At 42.5% G+C, this 21,320-nt stretch overlaps 2 protein-coding genes across 6 annotated transcripts; one reads left to right on the top strand and one right to left on the bottom strand.

The window, feature by feature from the left end:
• Positions 1-1,291: 1,291 nt before the first annotated feature.
• LOC117838466 (serine/threonine-protein kinase EDR1) lies at positions 1,292-9,343 on the bottom strand. 2 transcript variants are annotated; one of them, XM_034718508.2, is made up of 13 exons: positions 8,654-9,343; positions 6,684-7,097; positions 6,028-6,131; positions 4,631-5,862; positions 4,299-4,339; positions 4,039-4,107; positions 3,825-3,925; positions 3,332-3,404; positions 3,146-3,244; positions 2,987-3,055; positions 2,839-2,888; positions 2,033-2,209; positions 1,292-1,887 (listed from the first exon to the last, which is right to left on the bottom strand). In XM_034718508.2, exons 1-13 carry the CDS (start codon positions 9,014-9,016, stop codon positions 1,752-1,754), a joined length of 2,928 nt encoding a protein of 975 aa, XP_034574399.1. In that variant the 5' UTR covers positions 9,017-9,343; the 3' UTR covers positions 1,292-1,751. The 2 variants fall into 2 exon arrangements, with proteins under 2 accessions (XP_034574399.1, XP_072146822.1); XM_072290721.1 differs by lacking the exon at positions 8,654-9,343 and adding an exon at positions 8,405-8,552.
• A 2,845-nt stretch (positions 9,344-12,188) lies between these two features.
• On the top strand, positions 12,189-20,861 carry LOC117837729 (E3 ubiquitin ligase PARAQUAT TOLERANCE 3). Of its 4 annotated transcripts, none has more exons than XM_034717477.2 (15): positions 12,189-13,116; positions 13,719-13,818; positions 14,027-14,102; positions 14,227-14,387; positions 14,524-14,603; positions 14,880-14,942; positions 15,021-15,177; positions 15,282-15,430; positions 15,555-15,722; positions 15,801-16,091; positions 16,960-16,995; positions 17,099-17,351; positions 17,672-17,800; positions 18,880-19,105; positions 19,928-20,861. In XM_034717477.2, the coding sequence occupies exons 1-15, from the start codon at positions 12,951-12,953 to the stop codon at positions 20,567-20,569; spliced, it is 2,697 nt and encodes an 898-aa protein (XP_034573368.1). In that variant the 5' UTR covers positions 12,189-12,950; the 3' UTR covers positions 20,570-20,861. The 4 variants fall into 4 exon arrangements, with proteins under 4 accessions (XP_034573368.1, XP_034573367.1, XP_034573366.1 ...); XM_034717476.2 differs by having other exon boundaries at positions 16,957-16,995; XM_034717475.2 differs by having other exon boundaries at positions 12,190-13,116; positions 16,960-17,001.
• The last annotated feature ends 459 nt before the right edge of the window (positions 20,862-21,320 follow it).

Genomic DNA, 21,320 nt, shown 5'->3' with positions numbered 1-21,320 from the left:
GAGGAGGGTGGCGATGGGTGAATCCACTGAATCCAGGTCCAGATCCACCATGGTGGGAGCTCGGGTTAGGGAAGATGACCTAGGGTGAGTGGTGGGATGAGGGATGCAGGTTGGTGGCCAGCGGCGCCAGGATGGCCACCGCCAGGAGGCTGTGGATGCCGGGACCGGAGTGGTCACCGGCGGTGGCGGCGGGGGAGGAGAGGCGCGGGAGAGCTATGAATCTAACCAGCCGATGGGCTCAGCTATGAATCTCCTGTTGTGAGAAAATAAGAGTGCTGGAACAAGATGTTCATGCGTGCGAGCAGATTAATTGAAGTACTATGCCTGGTCAAAATTTGTAGGTTGTGACAATGTTGCGTGAGCATACCTGTAAGGAGATTGGTAACGTATCGTGATGCTTCATGCAGGTGTTGCGTTGTAGATACCCATGTATCCATCGTGATCTTTGCATTCTTCACTCAACAAATGAAAAGATGACACACACAAGTATGAAAGCAGGAACGTGGTTAACATTCATATATGTTTAAAAAGTATTGATTTTGTAAATTTCATTTTAACTGGTAGCATCGAAATTTGGAGTTTCGCCAATCTATAGTTAAGGTACGTCGTATCTGCTGGCAAATCTCAGCACTGTAGAACCTAGTGTCGATCCCCACACCTGTTGGCTACTTGGCTGTTGACATGCAAAAAAGGCACAACAGAGCTTTGTGCCTCTGAATTCCTAGAAAAAAATCCCATATCCAGAACTTGCTGGCCAGTTTGTTGTGAACATTCACGATGGGATCGATGGCAAATACTTTACATATACACTCTGGTGCTGTGGTGCGGTGCCTAAGCTGGTCGCGGTTCCACTTCCACGTTCAACTGATTGAGGTTGGTTCAGCACTTCAGCTCATCTGCTGGTAAATCTCAACAATATATACAGAACCTTGTAGCGATTCTCCTCCCTAGTTAGGTTGTTGTAAAAATTCGTAAAAGGATATCGAACAGAGTAAGACGACATTACTTGACGGGATCAGAAACTACAGTATGTACCTATAAGCAACTCATCAATTCATCATTCTTACTTGAATAGTAATGTATATAAAAGGGTAATGACTTATGATACCCCTTTATTCTGAGTTCTGAAGATGACCCCAATGACGACAATCTCGGAAATTAGGAAACTTGTATCTAAAATCCAGACCATCAAAAGATAAATACTGCAACGGTACTGATATTTGTATGTTGACAGGCTTTTATGGAAAGGGTGAAGGAAATAGAAGCTGAAATTTGAATGACTCAGACACAGTTATGCATTTACTTTTATTATTATTATTATAACCATAGGTCCATAAACCATAGACACTGCGAGCATGCTGTCTTCCAGCAATGCTCGAACTCAATAGGGCAAAAAGGAAAAGAAAGATGACATAAGAAGCAACTACAATTGCTAACAAGGACATGTTTGGATTGGGGGTGTTTCATTGGAAAGTTTTGTATTTACTTCGAATTTGAACTAGATCCAGAAACCTTCCAGTGAAATACCCTCATCCAAACAGACCCTTGTTTCTCTTCATTTGGCTATTACCTGATGGGCCTATACTGTACTGCACTGTACATACCCTGCTGCAAAGCTTTTTCTTGTAACAGCGAGGATGACTGCTATCCGGGACTGGGGGTTCTCAATCAAGCCATGCCTTTGCAGACTAGTGAACCCAAATATATGGCACAAAACTATACTCTTTGTTCAGATTTGGTGTATGGTAACCTCAAGGGGTGTGGTTCACCCATATTTGTTGCTGAGTATGTGGGTTCGGTATCTCCTGATGAGAAGGAACCACTAGCCTTTGCAAAGTCTTCAAGTAGCTCGTCAATTGGCCAAAGGAAGGGCGCAAGTTTGGGTCCCTGGAAAATAAAATGGCAAAAGAAACAGACCATGGATTAGTTCACATGCAACAAGAAGACAGATGTTCAATCAACAGAACTAGAAAAGAAGCTTCCATTCCCTTCCTGTCCAAATTAAAATAAGCTTATACATCTGAAAACTCACTTCTGCCAGCAGTCCCGAATGATCTTTGCCACTAGAGGATCAACTTCCTTGGGAATATCAAGCCGTCGGTCCTGAAAGCCAACTGCACCCACAACTTGCATCGGGTTCATTCCCTGCCATGGCGTCCGTAGCGTTGCTAGTTCCCACAAGATGACACCAAAGCTGTAAACATCACACCTGCAAAACTCAGGAGATGAATGTGTATTACAGCCAATGTTTTGTGTAATGTGCCAACACAAAGAAAATGGTAGGGCTGCAAGCAACAAAAGCTCAACTCTTCAGAAAGAAAAAGAACAACAGTTCATCAAATTTTATGAAAATTATTATCTCTACAAGGTAATATCATAAATTTTATAATTTCCGTTTAGTTTTATAGTTATGTGCTACATGCGGTATTGCACAGTGGCAATCAGATCATTCAAAGGCATCAAACCCTCAGCGTCAGCCATCCAGTAAGGTACAGTTATGTAGATGAATATATTAATTGACCAGGGATGAACTGAAAAAATCTAAGACCTTCATGGCATATATGTAATTAAACTTAGATTAAGAATACATCACCAGTCATCACTCTTTAAATGAATTAACACATTGGAAGATAGATGAAATCCACCATCAGTCTCCAAAAGAAATAACTTTCCACTATGGCAGGCTTATAGAACCATACATTTCAAGTTAGTGACTTTGCAGCTGTAGAACAAATCATCTTCAGGTTTTGCCCTAAAATTACTTAGGCGAAAGGCTAAAATTTTGTCTCGGCTTATGATGGCAAATAAAAGCATTTGAGATACTGGACAATCACTCACTTCTCGTTAGATTGTTCATTCCGCAGTACTTCTGGTGCCATCCACTCCGGCTGGTACAACAAGAGTAAAAAATAAATTCTATAAGAAAAGTACTTACTGTTTCTACCACAACTAAAATAACAAAGTCCTAAACATCAAGGGTACTTACAGTTCCAGCAGTGGATTTGGAAGACAAAAATGTACTGTGCTTTAAACGTGAAAGTCCAAAATCACAGACCTGTGTATATTTAATTTATTAGCCAACAGTAATCCAGAAATAGTAAAGCAGTAAGAGTTCAGGCTTTGGGTCCCAAATGGCTTTAGATACCTTAACAGTCCAATTATCGTCAACCAGTAAGTTTGGTGATTTTAGGTCCCGGTGAACAATTGTTGGTACACTTGTGTGGAGGCAGTTCATGCCTCTTGCCTACAGAGAAAACATCATCATATTATGGAATATGTACTTACATAAGAAAATAAACATGATACTACAATATCTGAATTTCATTCTTACCACATCAAGGGCCATCTTAATCCTACGCTTCTCATCAATTTCACAACGATGAATAATCTTATGTAAGCTTCCCCTGAAAAAGCAATTAGATAAAATTCCATGTTGAAACAGGACCATTTAATCCAGCACTGATTCAAACAGTGTCACAAAACGCTAATGATAACAGGTTTAACTTTAGCCTAATAGACCATTCTGTTGAGAACATTTAGCACATCTATGTAGCCCCATGGTAGCGTGTAAACTAGCACACTAGTAATTATGTAAAGCAGGTCTGCCATAGCACCAGTACATTTATTACATGTACCATGTTCAGATTTATTTCTTTTTCATGTATTAACCATGCATGAAGTCTTCCAGCAGTACCAGCTAATAAGTTACTACATGTTGCATCAGCCAAGGCACATCCATTTGGAAAACACAGATCAAGTTACTCGATCCCACCTATTTTGACATATTTATTTCATAAATCATTAAGGGGAAGAAACTAGCTTACCTTGGAAGATATTCCGATACAATAGATAAGTTTGGTGGCCGTGTTACAGCACCCATAAAGAGCACAATATTTGGATGACGAAGCCGACGCATAATTCTCACCTATTAAAAAAAAGTAGTCTAATTTAGCAAAAGAGAGCTGTATTTGTTGTAAGCAAGTAGCATTTCAAGAAAAAAGAAACTTGTGGGTATCACAAATAAAGTATTTCACCTACTTCGCAACGGAACTCATCCAGAGCATCACCATAGAAATCCTGATCCAAGAATTTCTTTACAGCTACTTCCTGCAAATAAGCAGAATATCAGACTGTCACCATAGTGATCAGATTCAATCAGAAGTTGCAAACACAGACCACACTTTGACTTGTTATTTGAATTGTTTGATCGGTGTTTCACATTGAACGTAGTGTAAATCATATTAGTGTACTGAGCTCATGTAAGTTCCATATTGAAGTTGCAATGGAAAACCACTTACAGTTCCATTCCAATCAGCATGGTAGACTTCTCCATATGAACCTAAAAATTGAAAGGAGAAGATCATTTAGTCGCCACATGGAAAGAACATGATGGTGCAAGCTAGTGGAGCATAATGAGTTAATGACTCCAATTACATAATAAACAATATGCATACTTATAATTGGACATATATATATATATATATATATATATATAGAGAGAGAGAGAGAGAGCAAGAACTTTGAAGTACAATTTTTCATGATGCTAGATGAATATTTTACGAGAAAGGACCCATGAACTATTATAAACTCAAATGAGTGTAAAAATCAGTAGAGTAAAACATCAGTGTACCTAACCCAATCCTTTCACCAATTACAAGATCTTCCCAGAGGATTTCACACTCAGATACATCCTCCAGCACTATGTCAACCCTGCTTGAACCAACTTGGGATGGAGAAATAGCCCCTGAGTGCTGCTTTGGTGCACCCATGAATCTGTCAGGAGGGGACTTCCTTAGATCAGGATATAACTTTTGGTGCTCATGCTTGCCATAATTTTCCTTGTTCTCATTTGCTTGTAAAACAAGTCCTTGTGCACTGACTGAAAGTTGAGTGTCAAATACAGAATACATGGAACCTTTTTCCAAATCATCACAAGGGCCCTTTTCTGCAACCTTCCCAATTTGATATGTACAAGCTGTGTTCGCAGAAGAGGTACCAATCATGTCATAATCAGAAGCAACTCCCATGTTTGACTTATCAAGGCGCTCTCCAGAGTTAGAGGCTGCGGTCGTAGCTGAGGTACCAATTGTTCCATTGTCATAGTTACGAACTGGTGCCACATATGACCTATTGTTGCGTTCTACAGCATTAGAATTGTAATGCTTTGCAGCTGCCCAGGCCAGCTGAGATGATGATGCAACATTGTTGATAACATTTCTGCGAGGAACTGACCCCTCAGCAAAGTTATACTGCTTGTTGTTGGAAATGTCATTAAAAGCAGACCAATTTTTTATCACCAATGGCTGCTGTGATCTTGCAGGGACCGGAGCTACGTTCTCTCTACGCCTTTGGAATTCATTGTTTCTGTTGTCTGGTCTCTTTAATGCCACTGAACTTTTCCCAGGTCCAATATCCCTCAAAGGATTAAGATCTGAAAATAATCTTTTGCACTCCTCCTTGTCTTGTGAGTTTTGAAGTAATTTCAAGTCTTGTTTCTGCTTTAAAAGCGTACCAGCAGTTGATGGTTGATCTGATTGCATCTGAGGTACCAATGCACAGGGCACACTACTAACTCCAGCAGTCACTGACAATGTGTCAGCACAAGGATTCAGAACAGAGGGAGTAGTTGTCTTTGCATGCCCTGAATGATTATCTGGTATCCAATTGTTATTGCTCGGTGTATGCAACTGGTTGTGATTAGACTCAAATTGTAATGCAACTGGTTCATTGTCTGTGTTAGTTATTGAATCGGTCACCTGATTCTGACCAGTTTGATTGGAATTGAATGAAGTGCCCTTTGAATTAAAGACATCTGCTGGAATAAGAGTGCCAGGTGCAGCCATAACATCAACCAAATATTCCCTACAGAAAAAAAAATAAGTGGAGGAAACTAATTAGCAGAAGCAGACCAATAAAGTGCAGTGTAACCAATAACAAACCAATAATGCACTAATGGATTATTTTGAAAGAAGAAGTGTGTTTGATGAACTATTATAATGAATAAATGATGATTAAGAGTCAAAGTACCTATCATTATCCATCTTTATGATGCTAAAAGCGTCATCTTCAACACCAGTGTAATGACTCCCTTTAACCAGCTTGCATGGAATACCAACACTATCAGCAAGGATCTGCATAGATACAAAAATGCATCAGTGAGACCGAGAAAGCATGCTTCTAGATACTGTGCTCATAGCAGTGGCATTTGGAAGTGTGCTCATTACTAATGCAGGTGCAATTATACTTTAGCTCCGCAGCTTTAGTAATCTCATTTTCATTTCGTGTGTCTATTTGGAAGATGCCTCATGATTTGTTACTCCTTAACACTATCAGTATACTTCCAACATATCTAATGAAGAAGCCATTAATCCACTCTACTAGAAGAAAGAACAAGATGCTTGAAGGGGGGACATGGTACAAGAGAAAATTGTTTACGAGTTCAAACATATTGATAAAACGCAAATAGTGGCAAGAAATGTGTATAAAATACAGGTAGATATCTTAAGAGAAGTTGATGATCTATTTAACATAAAATTCAGTTTGTTGTTTACCAACATAGAGCTGTTATAACTTTTCTTCATATTCATCAATCTATGGCCAAACAGGTCAGTGAAGAGTTGGTGGAACAAAGTCCCATATATCAAATAAGTATCATGCTTAACATCTTTTAACCAAAAACCCACCTTGAAAAGCAGGGCACGATGACGGGATAAACCTATCTCAATGCGGCCAATTGGCAGCAGACTTGTCTGATGTGATGTCCTCTGCTCAATGCTTTTGCCCAACCACCTAGTAAACATTTCATTTGCATCTATCACAGGACCACCCATATGTTCTGCAACAACTTCAGCTATTCGCCGCACTGATACTGGAATATCATCACGGTCCATGCAGCACTGTGCTACATCCTTCATCTCCCTTAACGCATTATCAAACTTATGGTCAATCACTATCACTTCAAATCCAAGATCCCCAATGCTCATCTGAAGCTCAGAAAGCGATGGAATCTTTTTCTGCCTAGAAGACTCCGCAGAGAGTCCACATATGTCATAGAATCCATCAATAACTTTCTCATTGTAATCAAGGAAGTTGTATTCCTAAAATAAGTTAGAATACAGATTAGAGTCAGTAATGGATACATCAACAAGGGTTCAGTGCCAAAATTTAAAGAAATAGGAGCTAAACAGCATCTGCTCATAAAGTAGCCTATGAATTCAAAGTTGATGATGAAGATACCCCATAAGCTGACATACTGCTTAGTGGTTCAGATGGTTTTTTTTCTGACAACATGAATTGCTACATTTTGCTTCTTTCAATATGATAATGTCAGCAACTTGCAGGAACCAGAAAGGTTCTGCCAGGTATTGGTGACCTTGGCAGTTCCCAGTAATATAAAACCAGCTGTCATTGATTCAATTTAAATTTTAGATTCTATAAGGATATGACTTCGCTGTGCATGGTCCAGTACCATTTAAAGAGCTACATGCAAGGAAACAGTCATGAATTGTGTTACTTTGCTTTGTTTAGATAAAGGGAGCAAGTATTGCTAATGGAGCTAGATGTAATTGCGATGCATTATTTTCACACCTGTCCTATACATCAGATTGGATCAAAGAGTAAATTAACATGCATGCATGTGGCATTACATGTTTGGTTGAGAACTAAGCTTGCCACACATTTTTGCCTAAGGCTACTAAGGGTTAGTCTTGCCACACTTTTGTGGCAGGAAAATTGACCACCTTAACCTTAGGCAAAGTTACGCAAGAAAAGTTATTCTATGACTAAGAAGTTAGGCAGGCTAAGTTGTGGCAGCAACCAAACACTAAGAAAACGGTGGCAACCTTTGGCTGCAATTCAAACAGTTCCGCTATATTGAGGGCGCATTTGGTTTCACGCCACCGTCTGCCATGCCACAGGTGTGACAGCCATGCTTGGTTGATTAAACAAGTTTGGCGCCGCTGCACCTGCAACGTGGCAGGTGACAGCAGGCAACCAAACAGGCCCTGAATATATGAAACAATGTGAGGATAGTTGTTTGTCTTTTGTCAACATGTCCAATACATCCCTGGAACTTACTTTGTGAACATTTGTAAACTTTAGCAATAATAAACACTAGAAAGGCTACAAATATTACAATCTTGGACCTAGCCAGTTATTGTCCTGTCTCCATACATGGCACAGCGCAATTTTCTCACTCTCCATTACTATTCTAAATAAACAGTAACAAAATTATATAAAGTATAGTGACAGAGTAATTCTTTTTATGAATGCATAGTATTGTTCTCATGTGACAAAATCTAAATAATTTTTGCATCTGAAAACTACATGTTTTGTACTCCAAATGTTAGAAATTGATCGAGTGAAGCGCTAAAACTGTTGTAAGGTATCTGCTGAACCACCTTACATTCATTGATGATACAAGCACTGTGCCCCTGTGTTGTGCATCCATCATAGGCTAAGAACTAAGGCTACATCAAAGTATCGAAGTGGCAAAATGTGCGCATGAGGAGCTTCATCCAGTACGAAATAGCAGGGGCATTTCTTAGTCTGGCATGTAATCCGCAATAATAGCTCTGCATACCAGTTACTAAACATAGGGAAACAACATCTTTCGAAAAAAACATGGGGAAACAACAGAATTCAGTAAGCTTACCTGGTATTGCCGTGAGAGCGACTCCGCGGTGCCTCCTCCGCCCTGATCACCGGCGGCACCGGGATTGCCCCTGCCGAGGCTCATCAGCTTTGCCTTCCTGATCTGCTCCCCGTCGGGGTCCCCGGCCCCCCCGGCGTCCGACACCGAGGCCGACACCGACAGCGCCATCGCCAGCTGCATCTGGTACTCCTCCTCCTGCGAAATGAAGTCCTCCTCCGCTGCGGGGGGCGAGGAGGACGCCGACGCAGCCGCGGTCCTCGCCGGGGACGGCGGCTGCTGCTGCGGCGCGGCCGGGGGCTGGTTCGACGGCCCCGCGGCCTCGCTCGACCGGTGCGATCGCTTAGACACGAACGGGATCTTCATGGCTCCCCCTCGCCTCGAGCCCTGGAGCCCTGCTAGGGTTTGGGCTTCGATTTTTCTTTTTCCTTTTCTTCTTCGCTTGGTGATGTGATCGGGAGCCGGGAGGCGAGGTGGGGGTAGGAACGGAGAAGACGAGGAAATGAAGGGTGTTTTAGAAAAGTGGCGGTGGATTAGAGTGCTAAATAGGTGGAGAGTGGCGACTGCGGATGGGATTAAGCTAGTGAGAGAGGAGTTTAGTGGAATTTTTATTTACGGAACTGCCACTAACGCGGCTGCCGGTGCAGACCGGAGCGCGGTTTCCGAGGATGGCCGTCCAACGCCGGTTCCCTCGACCTGTTTCCTTCTGCTGCTAGTGGCATACGGCTACACGACGAGTATTTATAGCGGAAGATGGTCGAACCACCTGGATATACACGTGGAGTCTCGCCGTATGTGTACCAAGTGAACAGGGCTGCTCCAGATATATTTCGACGATAGTATGAATGCTCGTTATCTTTAAAACTTGCAGGCATCCTTCTGTGATCGGCGGTGAGGTTTGACTATAAGGGTGTGTCACTCAGGATTGGATTGGTGATGTGTGGTTCAAAGAACCACATGTATGTAAGGGCTGCAAGAGCTATACACTATACCACATATAGTTTTAATATTATGCACGAAATTATAGACCGTAGCTAAAAAAACGTATAAAAACAAGTTATTATCGAAACGAGACGTATAAAAACAAGTTATTATCGAAGCGGTAAGGATGGATCTAATATTGGCAGGTAGATACGCACAGTTGGCTCGTAGTTTTAAAATGCAGACCGTAGCTACAAGAAACGTATGAATCTTGACTACACGTAATGTATGACGCTAGCTACTTTTGAAATTGTGCAGGTCATCATTGTGAACGACGGTGAGCACTTTGAGGTATATGCGGTTGGCACGTAGTTTCGCACGTATGCAGACCAAGGCAATTTGGCCTACAAGAGATACACTATGCACCGCTTTTATAGTATGAAGTGTGATGGGTGGTTGAAGCCTAGCTATATTATTTGGAGATATATGCATGGTTGGCATCTAGATTTTAATGCATGCTTCCAAGCTGCTAGGAATATGGTAGATCGGCAATTATGATATTCCGATAATATGTAAGGCCAGTCTTAGTGGCATAGTTACCAAGGCTGAGAACTTAGTAACTGTGCATGCTGGTTTTCATAGTGATGAAATTCCTCTAGTATATGATGAAACTCCCTCTCCTCTCTCTTCATAATGATCATGCCACGTCGGTAAATTGCTGATGTGGCATGTTATTTAATGGTCATGAAACTCTTGATGAAACCTTTAATGAGATTGACCTAAGCCATGCATCAAGAGGTGCACCAGGGTAGGGTTACACTAACTAGATTTATACATGGTGGATGGTTGTGTCGATTGTACATGCTAGCCATACTTAATGGAGTGATGGTGTCGATATTGTTAGTTGGGCTAAGATATGTACGCCTATGCCATCTAGATCTATATAAGGTTCATATTTTCAGCAAATAAAATAGTGAATATCATGAGTAATTATCCAACTTGAAATTCAAAACTCATGGAATTTTCATAAAAAATCCAAACAAATTTCGTATTAAAATTATATGATAGTATAAAAGGAGGGCAAATGATAAATTTCGATGACCAGATATGCATAGCTTGTGCACATGAACTCAATTGCATGAGGTTTGAATTTTTGTATCATCCCGCCATAAAACCGCTGGTTATACTAACTAGTACTCGCTCCGTCCGATGTCATAAGCTATTTTTGACTTTTGTAGAATCATAAATATTATATCTAAGTGTATGAAAATTATGAATCTAAAAAGTTAAAACAACTTATAATTTGTAACGAAAGAAGTAGGAACTCGCATTATCTCCTAAATAGGTAGACCATCTTTTCGACTAGTGGCGACCCTGGAAATATAGAGTTACTAGCATTTCACCTTGGTACATGCATACGTCGGTAATACAGTTTCAATGTGTTCGAACCAGTAAAGCAAGTATGTAGTTTAGCTCTAAGTCTGTGGCTCAATGTAGTTTAGTTCTGGTCTTGTTCGGCAGAGCTTCTAGAGCTGATTCTCTGCTGAATTTAGCAAGAGTTCTACCAAACAGTTTTTTAGAAAGAAGTGATTTTCTACTGATTATGTGAAGTGATTTTGTAAAGTGAACTAAAAAGCTGGGAGCTGGAAAAAGTAGCTTCTCCTAATTCTAAAAGTGATTCTCCATCCTTATTTTAAGAGTTTATGCTAGTGCTAGAGAATAAAAGAGAACCACTTTCAGCCACAAAATCACTTTTCTCAGCGAATCAGCTCTTACAAAGAATCAAAATCAGACTGAGCTCTACCAAACAAGCTTTAGGTACACTTGCTTCATATCGTCATTGTTCTGTAGCCGTTTCCTTAGTTCAATTAAACTCTATTTTAAAATATCTTAATGTTTCTCAGGTGATGCCTTAGTTCAAATGGAATTTGCTCATGGAGGCAAACATGATCAAGTATGAAAATAGATTTGTACAAAAGGAAAATTTTCATTTACTCCACTCACCAATTCGCACAAAATTAGGTTCACTTTACTCCCCTAAACTGTTTCAGTTGGTCGAATCTCTTTTATTTTATTCACATGCAAGTTGAGTTTTAATTCCATATTTTATCATACATTAGAAAACTATCATAATTACTTTTTCATAAATTTTGTATATCAAGACCAATTTCTTATTAAAAGTTTCTAATCTATAAAAATAATCATGAAAAAATCCTTTTAAATTAAGATATTATGACCTACATCTGCTCGCAAAATTTTAACTTCAAATTCAACTCATACACAGAGGAAAAAAAGAACTCATTAGGTGGTAGGTTGAGTTAACTAAAATAGTTCAGGGAGTAAATCTAGTCTAAATTTTGCTCGGAGGTGCCCGTGAATAGGTGAGGCAACTAAAATGTATTTTTTTCCATTATTTTATTTTAAATCTAATTTGAGGTCGTGCACGTCTTTTGTTTTTTGAACCTGGTCTGCCGCTGCTGTGTGTGTGGCAGAGGCGCAGAGCATTCGCAATAAGAAAGGCATACTAACCGGTCCACACAAATAATAACAGCTCAGCCCAAAGAAAGCCCAAGCCCATTTCAAACACATCCGGATTTAGGTGCGTTCCCCCTTGGCCCCATGACCTCATCCGATCCCTTTCCCCATCCGCGTCTCGACTCCTCTCCTCTCCCTTCGCTCGACGCAATCCCGCGGGAGCTCGAAACCCTAGCTCCCAAATCCGAGCCCCGGAGCCGCTGACTCCTCCGGTGCCCGGCGGCGATTCGGCTCCCGTAGCCGTTGGCCTGGGGCTCCACCGCTCCCCGGCGGCATCAGCATCGGCAGCAGGCGACGGGCGTGGCTGCGCTCGAGGAGGCGCCTCGTCTCGGCGGGTTCCCGGTCTCGGAGGCCTTCCCTCGGGCGGTTCCGTGGTGTCCCGAGCCCGGATCCGCGGCGATCTGGGAGGGGAAGGCGATGGACACGGCGATCCAGCCGTGTTAGCCCCCAATTCGGAGGGTTTCCGGCTGGCAGAGGCGGAAAGGTTCGGGCCTTCGGCGGGGGCGTTTGATCGGCTTTGTCCCTGCGGCGGGCGGCTTGGCTTCTTCCGCTACGGTGTAGGAGTGGAGCTCACGAGCCGACGAGGCGGTGGAGATAAAAAAAAAACTTTGCTTGTACACTTGTTTATGTGTTCATTTGTTCCTGCGATTTGTCCTGGTTCAAAGCATCAATTTTCCGCTCAAATTAAGGGCGAAGACAGTTTTTTTTGTTGTTTCTTGCTGGTTTCTATCGAATAATCCCTTTATTACAGAAAGAAGAGTGGAAAGGCAACAAAAGGAAAATAAAAAAACAAAAAAGATAAAATCAGAAGAAAAGAAAGGGGAAAAATTGAGTGGGCAGGCAAATGGCTGTTTATTACAAATTCAAGAGTGCTAGAGACTATGACTCGATTCCGATCGAGGGGCAATTCATTTCTGTTGCCAACTTGAAGGAGCGAATTTTTGAGTCCAAGCATCTTGGCAGGGGCACAGATTTTGATCTCATGATCTCAAATGCCCAGACCGATGAAGGTTGGTTCTTTTTCAGTGAGGTGCCTTTGGTTTGATTTTTTGTAGGGTTTGAATATACACGTAAGTTGATAGGCCTGGTAAAACAAACCAGGCTGTAGAACTGTTTGTTTGGTATGTTAATCAAAGGCTATTTGGCACATACACAAAGGTCTGCTTTGCCTAAGCCAAGCATGTTGAATGCTGATTCTAACCTTGCCTGGCTCTTGTCCTTGTGTTCTGAGCCTGCTAAGCAGGTTTGATATGGAGGATTAGCTAATCTGAGCTCCAGCATTGAGGGTTCCATTGTTTATAGACAGTCATGTAATGAGTTTGGTGAACTTTAGGAATTTGATTTTGTTTAAGATGTTGAGAGCAAGAACCAAGTGTTGCCTTGATGCATAGTAATTTAGTCCCATTGCAAATGGTGCCTCGTATGTTTCCGAGCAAGGAGTCAGATTATATTGTGTCGTAGCACCATGTGTTTAAAACGCTATTCTACTAAGCACTCAAATCGTTGTGAATCGAATTTAGTTTGTATCGTACTTTTCTTTTGTGGATTTGGGATGGACTCATGCCTTCAAGGTATTGCTTAAATTGTTTACCGGTGGTATTTTCACTTTCAGAGTATGCTGATGAGGCTACTATGATACCAAAGAACACATCAGTATTGATTCGGCGGATTCCAGGACGACCAAGGAAGCCTATTGTCACAGAACCTGAAGAGTACTGTCTTGATCTTTGATTACATATACTGGAACACTAGGCAACCTACTTCTTAATTCCTTTTAAGTGATTCATTCGGAGTTAACACCTTGTGGCTATCTGCAAGGGGAGCTTTGAATTTGATTGTTTGGCTGGATTATGTCAATGAAAATGTTCAGGAGTTAGCTTATTAGCAAGCTTATGTTGAGATGTTTATCCAATCCCGCAGGTCCAAAGTCACAGAAGATGTGTTAGAAGTCGCGCCCGCTGCTAGTGCTTTTCTTGGTGATTCATCTATGAAATATGTAAGAACGACAACTTCTTATTTTGCTTACTCTTGGCAGAAATCGGCCATTGGAATTGCATTAGGATGTTTGGCTAACTAGAATTGTATTTGGGGAGCTGATATTCAATATATTAAAACTGCAGCCTGAAGAATCTGAGTGGGATGATGAGTTTGGCAATGAATTATATGTTTCTGATTCAGTCCTTTCTCAGCCTGCTAGCCAGGCGGTTGATGCTTCTGAAAATAAAATTGATGAAGATAGTAAAATAAAAGCACTTATTGATACATCCGGGCTTGACTATAGGTGAGTAACCTGCTGGATTAGACACCCCCTATTTGGACTGCTTGACAACTGATAGTTTTATTGTTCTTGCTATGCAGTGTAATGCTAATAAAATATTGGTTTTATAATCATTTAACTGGATGTCATATGCTTTCAGCCAAATCCCTGATGGTTATGGTTCTGGAAGAGGCTATGGTAGGGGGATGGGTGGCAGAATGATGGCTGGTCGTGGCTTTGGTAATTCTTTGTACCATCTTTTTCTAACATTAAAGAATTAGAGGTTAGGGTATAACTTATAAGCAGAGTATATCTTTGGTGCGGGGAGTACCATATCCACCTTAGCAACATGGATATCTTTTCCTTATTTGTGAAAGTTTTTGTATGTAGTGTGTTACTTAGGACTGGTTCATAGACAATAGATTGCATGTTCTTTGGTATGCAATCTGAATTTTTTCCTTATTTTTCCGAACAGAAAACTATATTTCTTAATATATCTTCCTTTATTATTCAAAGGACGTGGGCTGGAACGCAAGACACCTCCTCCAGGTTATGTTTGTCACAGATGTAAAGTGCCTGGTATGTTGGTGGCTTGTAAAATCTTAGCATTTTATGTTTCATTTGCTCTTCTTTCGCTCAGTGGATCTTGTTTTGCAGGTCATTTCATTCAACATTGCCCAACTAATGGTGATGCTAGATACGATGTGAGAAGGATGAAACCCCCAACTGGCATTCCAAAGTCAATGTTGATGCAAACTCCGGATGGTTCATATGCACTGCCAAGTGGGGCTGGTGCTGTTTTGAAGCCCAATGAGTGAGTACAAAAACATATTGAGCTTGATTTGTAATAATAACAGCACACATGCAAATATGCAATTTTGTCAAAAAAACTTAGCATTGTATTTTGCTGTGTGTTAGAGCTGCTTTTGAGAAGGAGATAGAGGGCCTACCCACCACCCGCTCTGTTGGTGAACTTCCACCGGAGCTACGTTGCCCATTGTGCAAAGAAGTAATGAAGGATGCTGTTCTAACTAGTAAATGCTGCTTTAGGAGTTTCTGTGATAAATGTAAGCTGACTTGTTAGTTCCTTATTGTGCTTTCAGTGTTTCCTTTCCCTTTTTTCAATGCCTGTAACTTCTAAAAAAAAATCGTGCTGTTTAGGAATTAATGCTGTTTGTATTTTGCTGGCAGGCATCAGGGACTACATAATTAACAAGTCAGTGTGTGTCTGTGGTGCCACAAGCATATTAGCTGATGATCTTCTCCCCAATAAAACTCTAAGAGAAACCATCAGCCGCATATTAGAGGCACCACCAACTAGCAGCACAGAAAATGTGGGAAGCATGGTCCAAGTACAGGGTATGCTCATATGTTTTGTTTGTCATGCGGATAATTTGTTTTGATTACAACTGCAAACCGATTCTGTATCTTTCGTAGACATGGAGTCAGCTCTACCGGTACAACCTAAGGTTAGATCTCCTGCTGTTTCTGCTGCTTCAAAGGAGGAGGCTAAAGCACCCACACCTGTAGAAGAGTCTCCAGATGCTGAGAGCCTCAATGGAGCAAAAGCTATGAACAACGAGGTGAATTCTTCAGATAAGAAGGCTACCACAATTCCGGATGTCGGTGAAGGGACCATGGAGTCGAAGAACGTGAAAGAAGATAAGCCAGTAGAAGTGCCTCCTGTTGCCAAGGATTCTCAAGAAAAGTTGCCTGCAGGGGAACAAGGTGAAAAGCCTTCAGTCCTGTTTTTGTTTCTAGCTAGCCCTTGCCTGTGTTGCAGCACCTCTTATAAGTTAATTGCTAAAGATGTACAAGTGCTTTTGTATTTGATGTTCAAGAAGAAAAAAGTGTTCTAATCTGTTTGTTGAGAACCAATCTGCCCTAAAGTGCCTCTGCCTCATTTAGTTTATGATATAATGATCTAGACTAAATCACTTAGTTTGCTGATTGCTAGCTTTAAACATAGGTGCTTTAGGAGGTAATTGGTGTAATGAGATAATGATTATAGCACGACTATCGTCACCTAGTGCCTTTTCTTTATTCATGCGCTATATCAGTAGAAGAATGGATGGATCATAATGGCAGATCTAGGGCCAGTTTTTAGTTTTAGGTGGTGCTGAGGAAAGAAAGAGGTGTTAGAGGTGCGATACATTGGAGTGGTGTAGGTAAGCTAAAATATTCTAGCATGCGATACATTGGAGTGGTGTAGGTAAGCTAAAATATTCTAGCACCTGGGGCTTAGTTGGGCACCTGGTACCAGGAATAAAATAATAATATCTGTCTTAGCATGGATTGAAGGAATTGCCATTGGAGCATATTTTTGACAAGCTAACTCTGAATGGCGTGTCTTAACTTAGCACCCTGGATGAATTTATACGCTAAAGTTCCCTTAACATTATTCCTCTTTGGTCAAATAATGAAACGTTGGCCTTGCTTGCTAATAGATTTTCGGAGTATGGCAATAAATCTTGGAAGAGTATTATTAAGTTAATTGGCACCATTCGATTTTCTTTCTTTCTTTGGCTGAATTGTGTGCATCTTTCAACTAGTTCTGTTCTTTGAGTTACTGATTTTCTTTTGGTGGCTTCAGCAGTAAAGAAGAAGAAAAAGAAGAAGCCACGTGCTCCAGGTAATGGTAAGTCCTGATCCCTGATCATTGTCATCTGTCATCACAATATAGCTGCAAGTTCAAGTAGCGGCTTAAATAAATGGAATTTTTTTTCTATCGACAGCTGATGAACAATGGAAAAATTTTCAAGATTTTGGAGCTGAAAATTTTGCGGGAATGCCTTTGGGTCCAACTGGAGCTTTCAACCCTTACTGGGGTGGAGGAGTGCCATTGCCAATGGATTACATGGGTGCACCATTTCCAGGTCCCATGCCTTACATGGGTTATCCACCAGCTCCATTTGACCCTTTTGGTGGGGGTGTTCTCCCACAAGATCCATTTATGCCCCCAGGATACATGATGCCTGGAGTTCCTAGGTATATCTTTTAGCGCCATTTGGTTTTTTTGAGAAAGAAATGTGTACTTGACCGATAGCATATGTGCTGGTCTTCTTTGTACCTCTTGAATTTTAGACTATTGTGTAACTTTGAAACTTTGTGGCTGTATTTCTCCAATTTGGTGAGAGATTAGCATTATGTTGATGTCTTACCTCTTTGATTAACAGTCTGATATTCGTGTAGCATTATATGGAGGCTTCCTTATTTGGTTAAGAGCCTGATATCCACGCCGCTTTTCTTTCCACATATTGGCTATTGCTATGGTTGCTTCTTAAATCTCTTGAATTATTCATTTTCAGGGATCTTTCGGAATTGGCAGTTAACCCTATGGGAATAAATATGGGCCCACCAATTGTGAGCAGGGAAGAATTTGATCCCAGGAAACCTGATCATAGAAGGAGACGTGAAATGGATCGATTCAATGAAAGGTAATTAGGCACTAAAGATCATTTCATTGCCCCCTCTTATGTTTGACTAAAAAAATTTGAACAGCTGTTGCATTCTTCCTTTTTATATAGCACAAAAGCCTGTTAGCATTTTATGTGTCTTTCTCGATGCCATTCTTCATAAATCTCAAGTAACGAATTTGGTATGACATAGATTTGGATCATCCACCGTTATTCCAAAGCCCACACGATGATCATCCAAATGTAGTCGAATGTTTTGAGTTTAGGATAGGCGAGAAATTGTTCTAGAAGTGCCTTACATGGAATTGTTAGTTGTTTCCCCTCAATTTTGGGAGTTGATTTCTTTCGGTCTCACATTTTCATGTGCCCATTTGAACTGTATGGCTGATGATGAAATTTTTAAGGATTCATAAGGATCATTTAAAGTAGCAAACTGCACCAAATGTCCCTAAGCTTTGTATATGTTTATGCAAACCCTTGATAATCTGGCATGTCCTGAACTTGGATCACCTTACTTGCATCAGTCCTTCTGGCTGTCTATATTTTTTCTTGAAAAGTATGGCTCTATTTTTTTCTCCTTATGCATTTACTATCAATTGGTTCTTTGTAAATTCTTCTTTATGAAGTCCTCGGTCACCACTTGGTAAACGAGTTAGTGTAGGTGTTAAGTGATAAAACAAACCTGCCCCGTTTATGACAAAAGTGAAATGACAAACATACTGACAAGTTTGGTCCTCCAAGATTACATTCGAACAATCTGAAGTGGCACAAATTTGGGTGCATTAAGTGCTATTTTCAGTCTGCAATGAAAACTTTGTGGCAATGCTTGGTCATCGTATCTTGATTGCTTCTATTTAAAATGTTATATGATTTGCCTCTGTTATACTGGTTCAGTGTCATGAGTGAAAAGATGGGCATTTCATGAGGTCTTGCTGATAATCCAGTACTCTGTTGATTTGCGAATTCATGTAATCCCTTGGATGTGGAATATGTTGCGAGTAGAATGTTACTAAGGAACTAGCCCACATCGAATGAGTTAACTTTGCCATTATTTCATTGAGCTTTTTGTAGTCCTAATCTGTGGAGTTGTGTTCTTGCAGGGAGAGGGAGCGTGACCGTTCTCGGGAGCCGCGTGGCCATTCCATGGAGAGAGGGAGGGAGCACAGGGAGAGGGAGAGGGAGAGGGAGAGGGATCGTTCCCGGGAGAGGGAGAGGGAACGCGACCGCGAGCTAGAGCGGGAGCGAGCCAGGGACAGGGAGCCTCGAAGGGAAGCCAGAGAATCCTCAGCGGCCGTTAACGATAGTACCTCGATGAGGCGGAAGGATGTATGTCTTTTCCTGTCAATCGCTTATCTTGCAAAGTTTTGTACTGTTGTCTGTTCCATGGTAAACATATGGATCGCCGCGGTAGTAGACGAGGCAGGAAGAGAAGCGCACGGAGTCCTGCTTGATTCTGGTGTTGCAGAACGAGAAAGGGACTCTGTTGAACTCTGCTTACGACCAGGCGGCGCCCTTGCCTTCTTGTTGGTTGATGCTTCCTGCCAAGGCTTGTCTGCTCTGTTGCTCCGATCACAAGCAGAGGTTGGGCCAGCGGGAGCACTTTGCTGCTTTCCTGGGTTCGCTGCCCCTTGGAGATGCACCGGCAGAAAGATTTTTACTTATATTTATTTATGTTTACATTTACATTCTATGTTTTTTTTTCCTTTGGGACTGGGTTGCTTTTACTCGTTTTGCCTTTTCCTTTACCTTTCATGTTTTTGCTTTCTGAAAGAGGACGGATTTTCCTACGCTTTAGTTGGTAGCTTTATTTACTTTTGCATTTCATACCTGCTTGGAGCACATAGAACTAGAATGCTAAGGTGAATATGCTTGTAGACCCCACACAGCTATACGGGCGCGTTAGAAAAAAGAAACAAAAATCATGTCGCGATGCTGCCCAATGCCACGCAGCCTCTGCATTACAGGCTGCTGTAGTCTCTCGTGTGGTGGGCCATTGTGCTGCCGTGGCAAAGCTTGGGCGTCCAAGTTCTTGGGCCGTACGATTGCTATTGGTTGGTTTAAGATCACTCTGTTCGGAATTCCGGAAGAGCTCGCGTACTGACTTGTGGTCCCGTGTCTTGTTTTCTTTTGATTGTTTTTTCCTTGCAGAGGGCGCGGTCCCATTCCCAGCCGGACAGGTCGGAGCGCGCCCCGCCGCCGCCGTCCAGCCCCGACCACCGGCACTCGCGGCGCTCCCCGCACCGCTCCTCCAGCTCGGGCAAGAAGCGCTCCTCCTCCGACCGCTACGACGACCTCCCGCTGCCGCCTCCCCCGCCGCCGCCCGCGTCGCGGCACGAGCCGGAGCCCGCCAAGGCGCAGGCGGCGTCGTCCAAGTCCAAGGCCAGCGTCTTCTCCCGCATCAGCTTCCCCGGCGCCGGCGCCGGCGGCGACGCCAATTCCTCCGACGCCAAGCGCAGCCGAAGGGCCTCCTCCGACAAGCCCCCCGCGCACTCCTCTTCCTCCTCCAAGAAGAGCGGTGGCGCCGCGGCCGAGGACGGCGACGGCCGCCACCGCCGCGGCCACCGCCACCACCAGAACCACCAACGTGAGGCCGCCGAGGAGGAGAAGCGGAGGCCTGCCGCTGCCGCGACCGAGTACTACGGCGGCGGTGGCGAGGATGAGGAGAGCGACGAAGAGGAGCAGCACTTCAAGCGCCGCCCATCCTCGTCCTCCCGGCGCGAGCACGAGCAGGAGGCGCAGGAGGAGCAGCCGCGGCACTCGCGGCGGTCCAGGGACCACAAGCGCCGGTGAGGCACAAGGCCGGACCTACCTGCTGCAGCTTGTCGCCTTGTCCTTCGGCGGCGGTGAGCGTCGCCCCGTCCGTGATATAAAAAAGCTAGAAGCCGCAGGGAGGTCGCCGGAAGCGCGCCTCCCGGGAGCAGAGCGCCCGCGCCCTGCTTCTCTTTCGTGTCCGTGTTGGGTTTGGGTCGTGTACATTGCCTCCTGCGAATATTCTGTTTTGCTATAATTGAATCTGATCGGATCAAGTGGGATCATTAGAATAAGTTCGATTTGGTATATCATCTTGATTGTTGTTTCGTTATGTTTGCTTCTTGTTGACTCCGCGATTTCCCAATGGAGTGCTATTTCTTTGAGTTTTATCCCTCTTCCTGCATTGCAAAAGATTTTAACTCCAGCACATCCTTATTCCCCCAATACAACTACCATGTTGAAGAGATCATTTTACCCGATAGTCATGGGGACAAATTAATAATTCATCTCATTTATCTCCAAATAAAGGAGGAGTTGTAACTCCTCCAATATGGTGGTAAGGTAGTTGGATTGGGATGGAATTATTGAGAGACTCGGCATTCACGTTGGGCTGCCGCTCGACTTCACATCACTTAGAGGCTTGGCAGTTATAGATATCTGGGTACCCTCATGAAGAGTGTTGTAATCCGATTGGATCCTATCTATAATAATTGACTAGGGGACTTGCTATGTAACCCTACCTCCGGAGTACATAGGTGGAGGTAGGGGTACCCTAGAGGGGCGACTCATC

The sequence above is a fragment of the Setaria viridis genome, chromosome 9, assembly GCF_005286985.2.
Source record: "Setaria viridis chromosome 9, Setaria_viridis_v4.0, whole genome shotgun sequence".
Classification (NCBI taxonomy): Eukaryota; Viridiplantae; Streptophyta; class Magnoliopsida; order Poales; family Poaceae; genus Setaria; species Setaria viridis.
Note: the sequence above shows the minus strand (reverse complement) of the source record. Positions and strands in the feature narration are given on the sequence as shown.

Coding starts and splice junctions, on each gene's coding strand:
- LOC117837729 (XM_034717474.2), top strand. CDS start 12,951: ATGGCTGTTTATTACAAATTCAAGAGTGCTAGAGACTATGACTCGATT. Junction 14,388..14,523: donor ACATCCGGGCTTGACTATAG/GTGAGTAACCTG, acceptor ATATGCTTTCAG/CCAAATCCCTGATGGTTATG. Junction 15,431..15,554: donor TAGGAGTTTCTGTGATAAAT/GTAAGCTGACTT, acceptor TTTTGCTGGCAG/GCATCAGGGACTACATAATT.
- LOC117838466 (XM_034718508.2), bottom strand. CDS start 9,016: ATGAAGATCCCGTTCGTGTCTAAGCGATCGCACCGGTCGAGCGAGGCC. Junction 7,098..8,653: donor CGCTCTCACGGCAATACCAG/GTAAGCTTACTG, acceptor AACTTATTTTAG/GAATACAACTTCCTTGATTA. Junction 2,889..2,986: donor CCAAATCCACTGCTGGAACT/GTAAGTACCCTT, acceptor TTGTTGTACCAG/CCGGAGTGGATGGCACCAGA.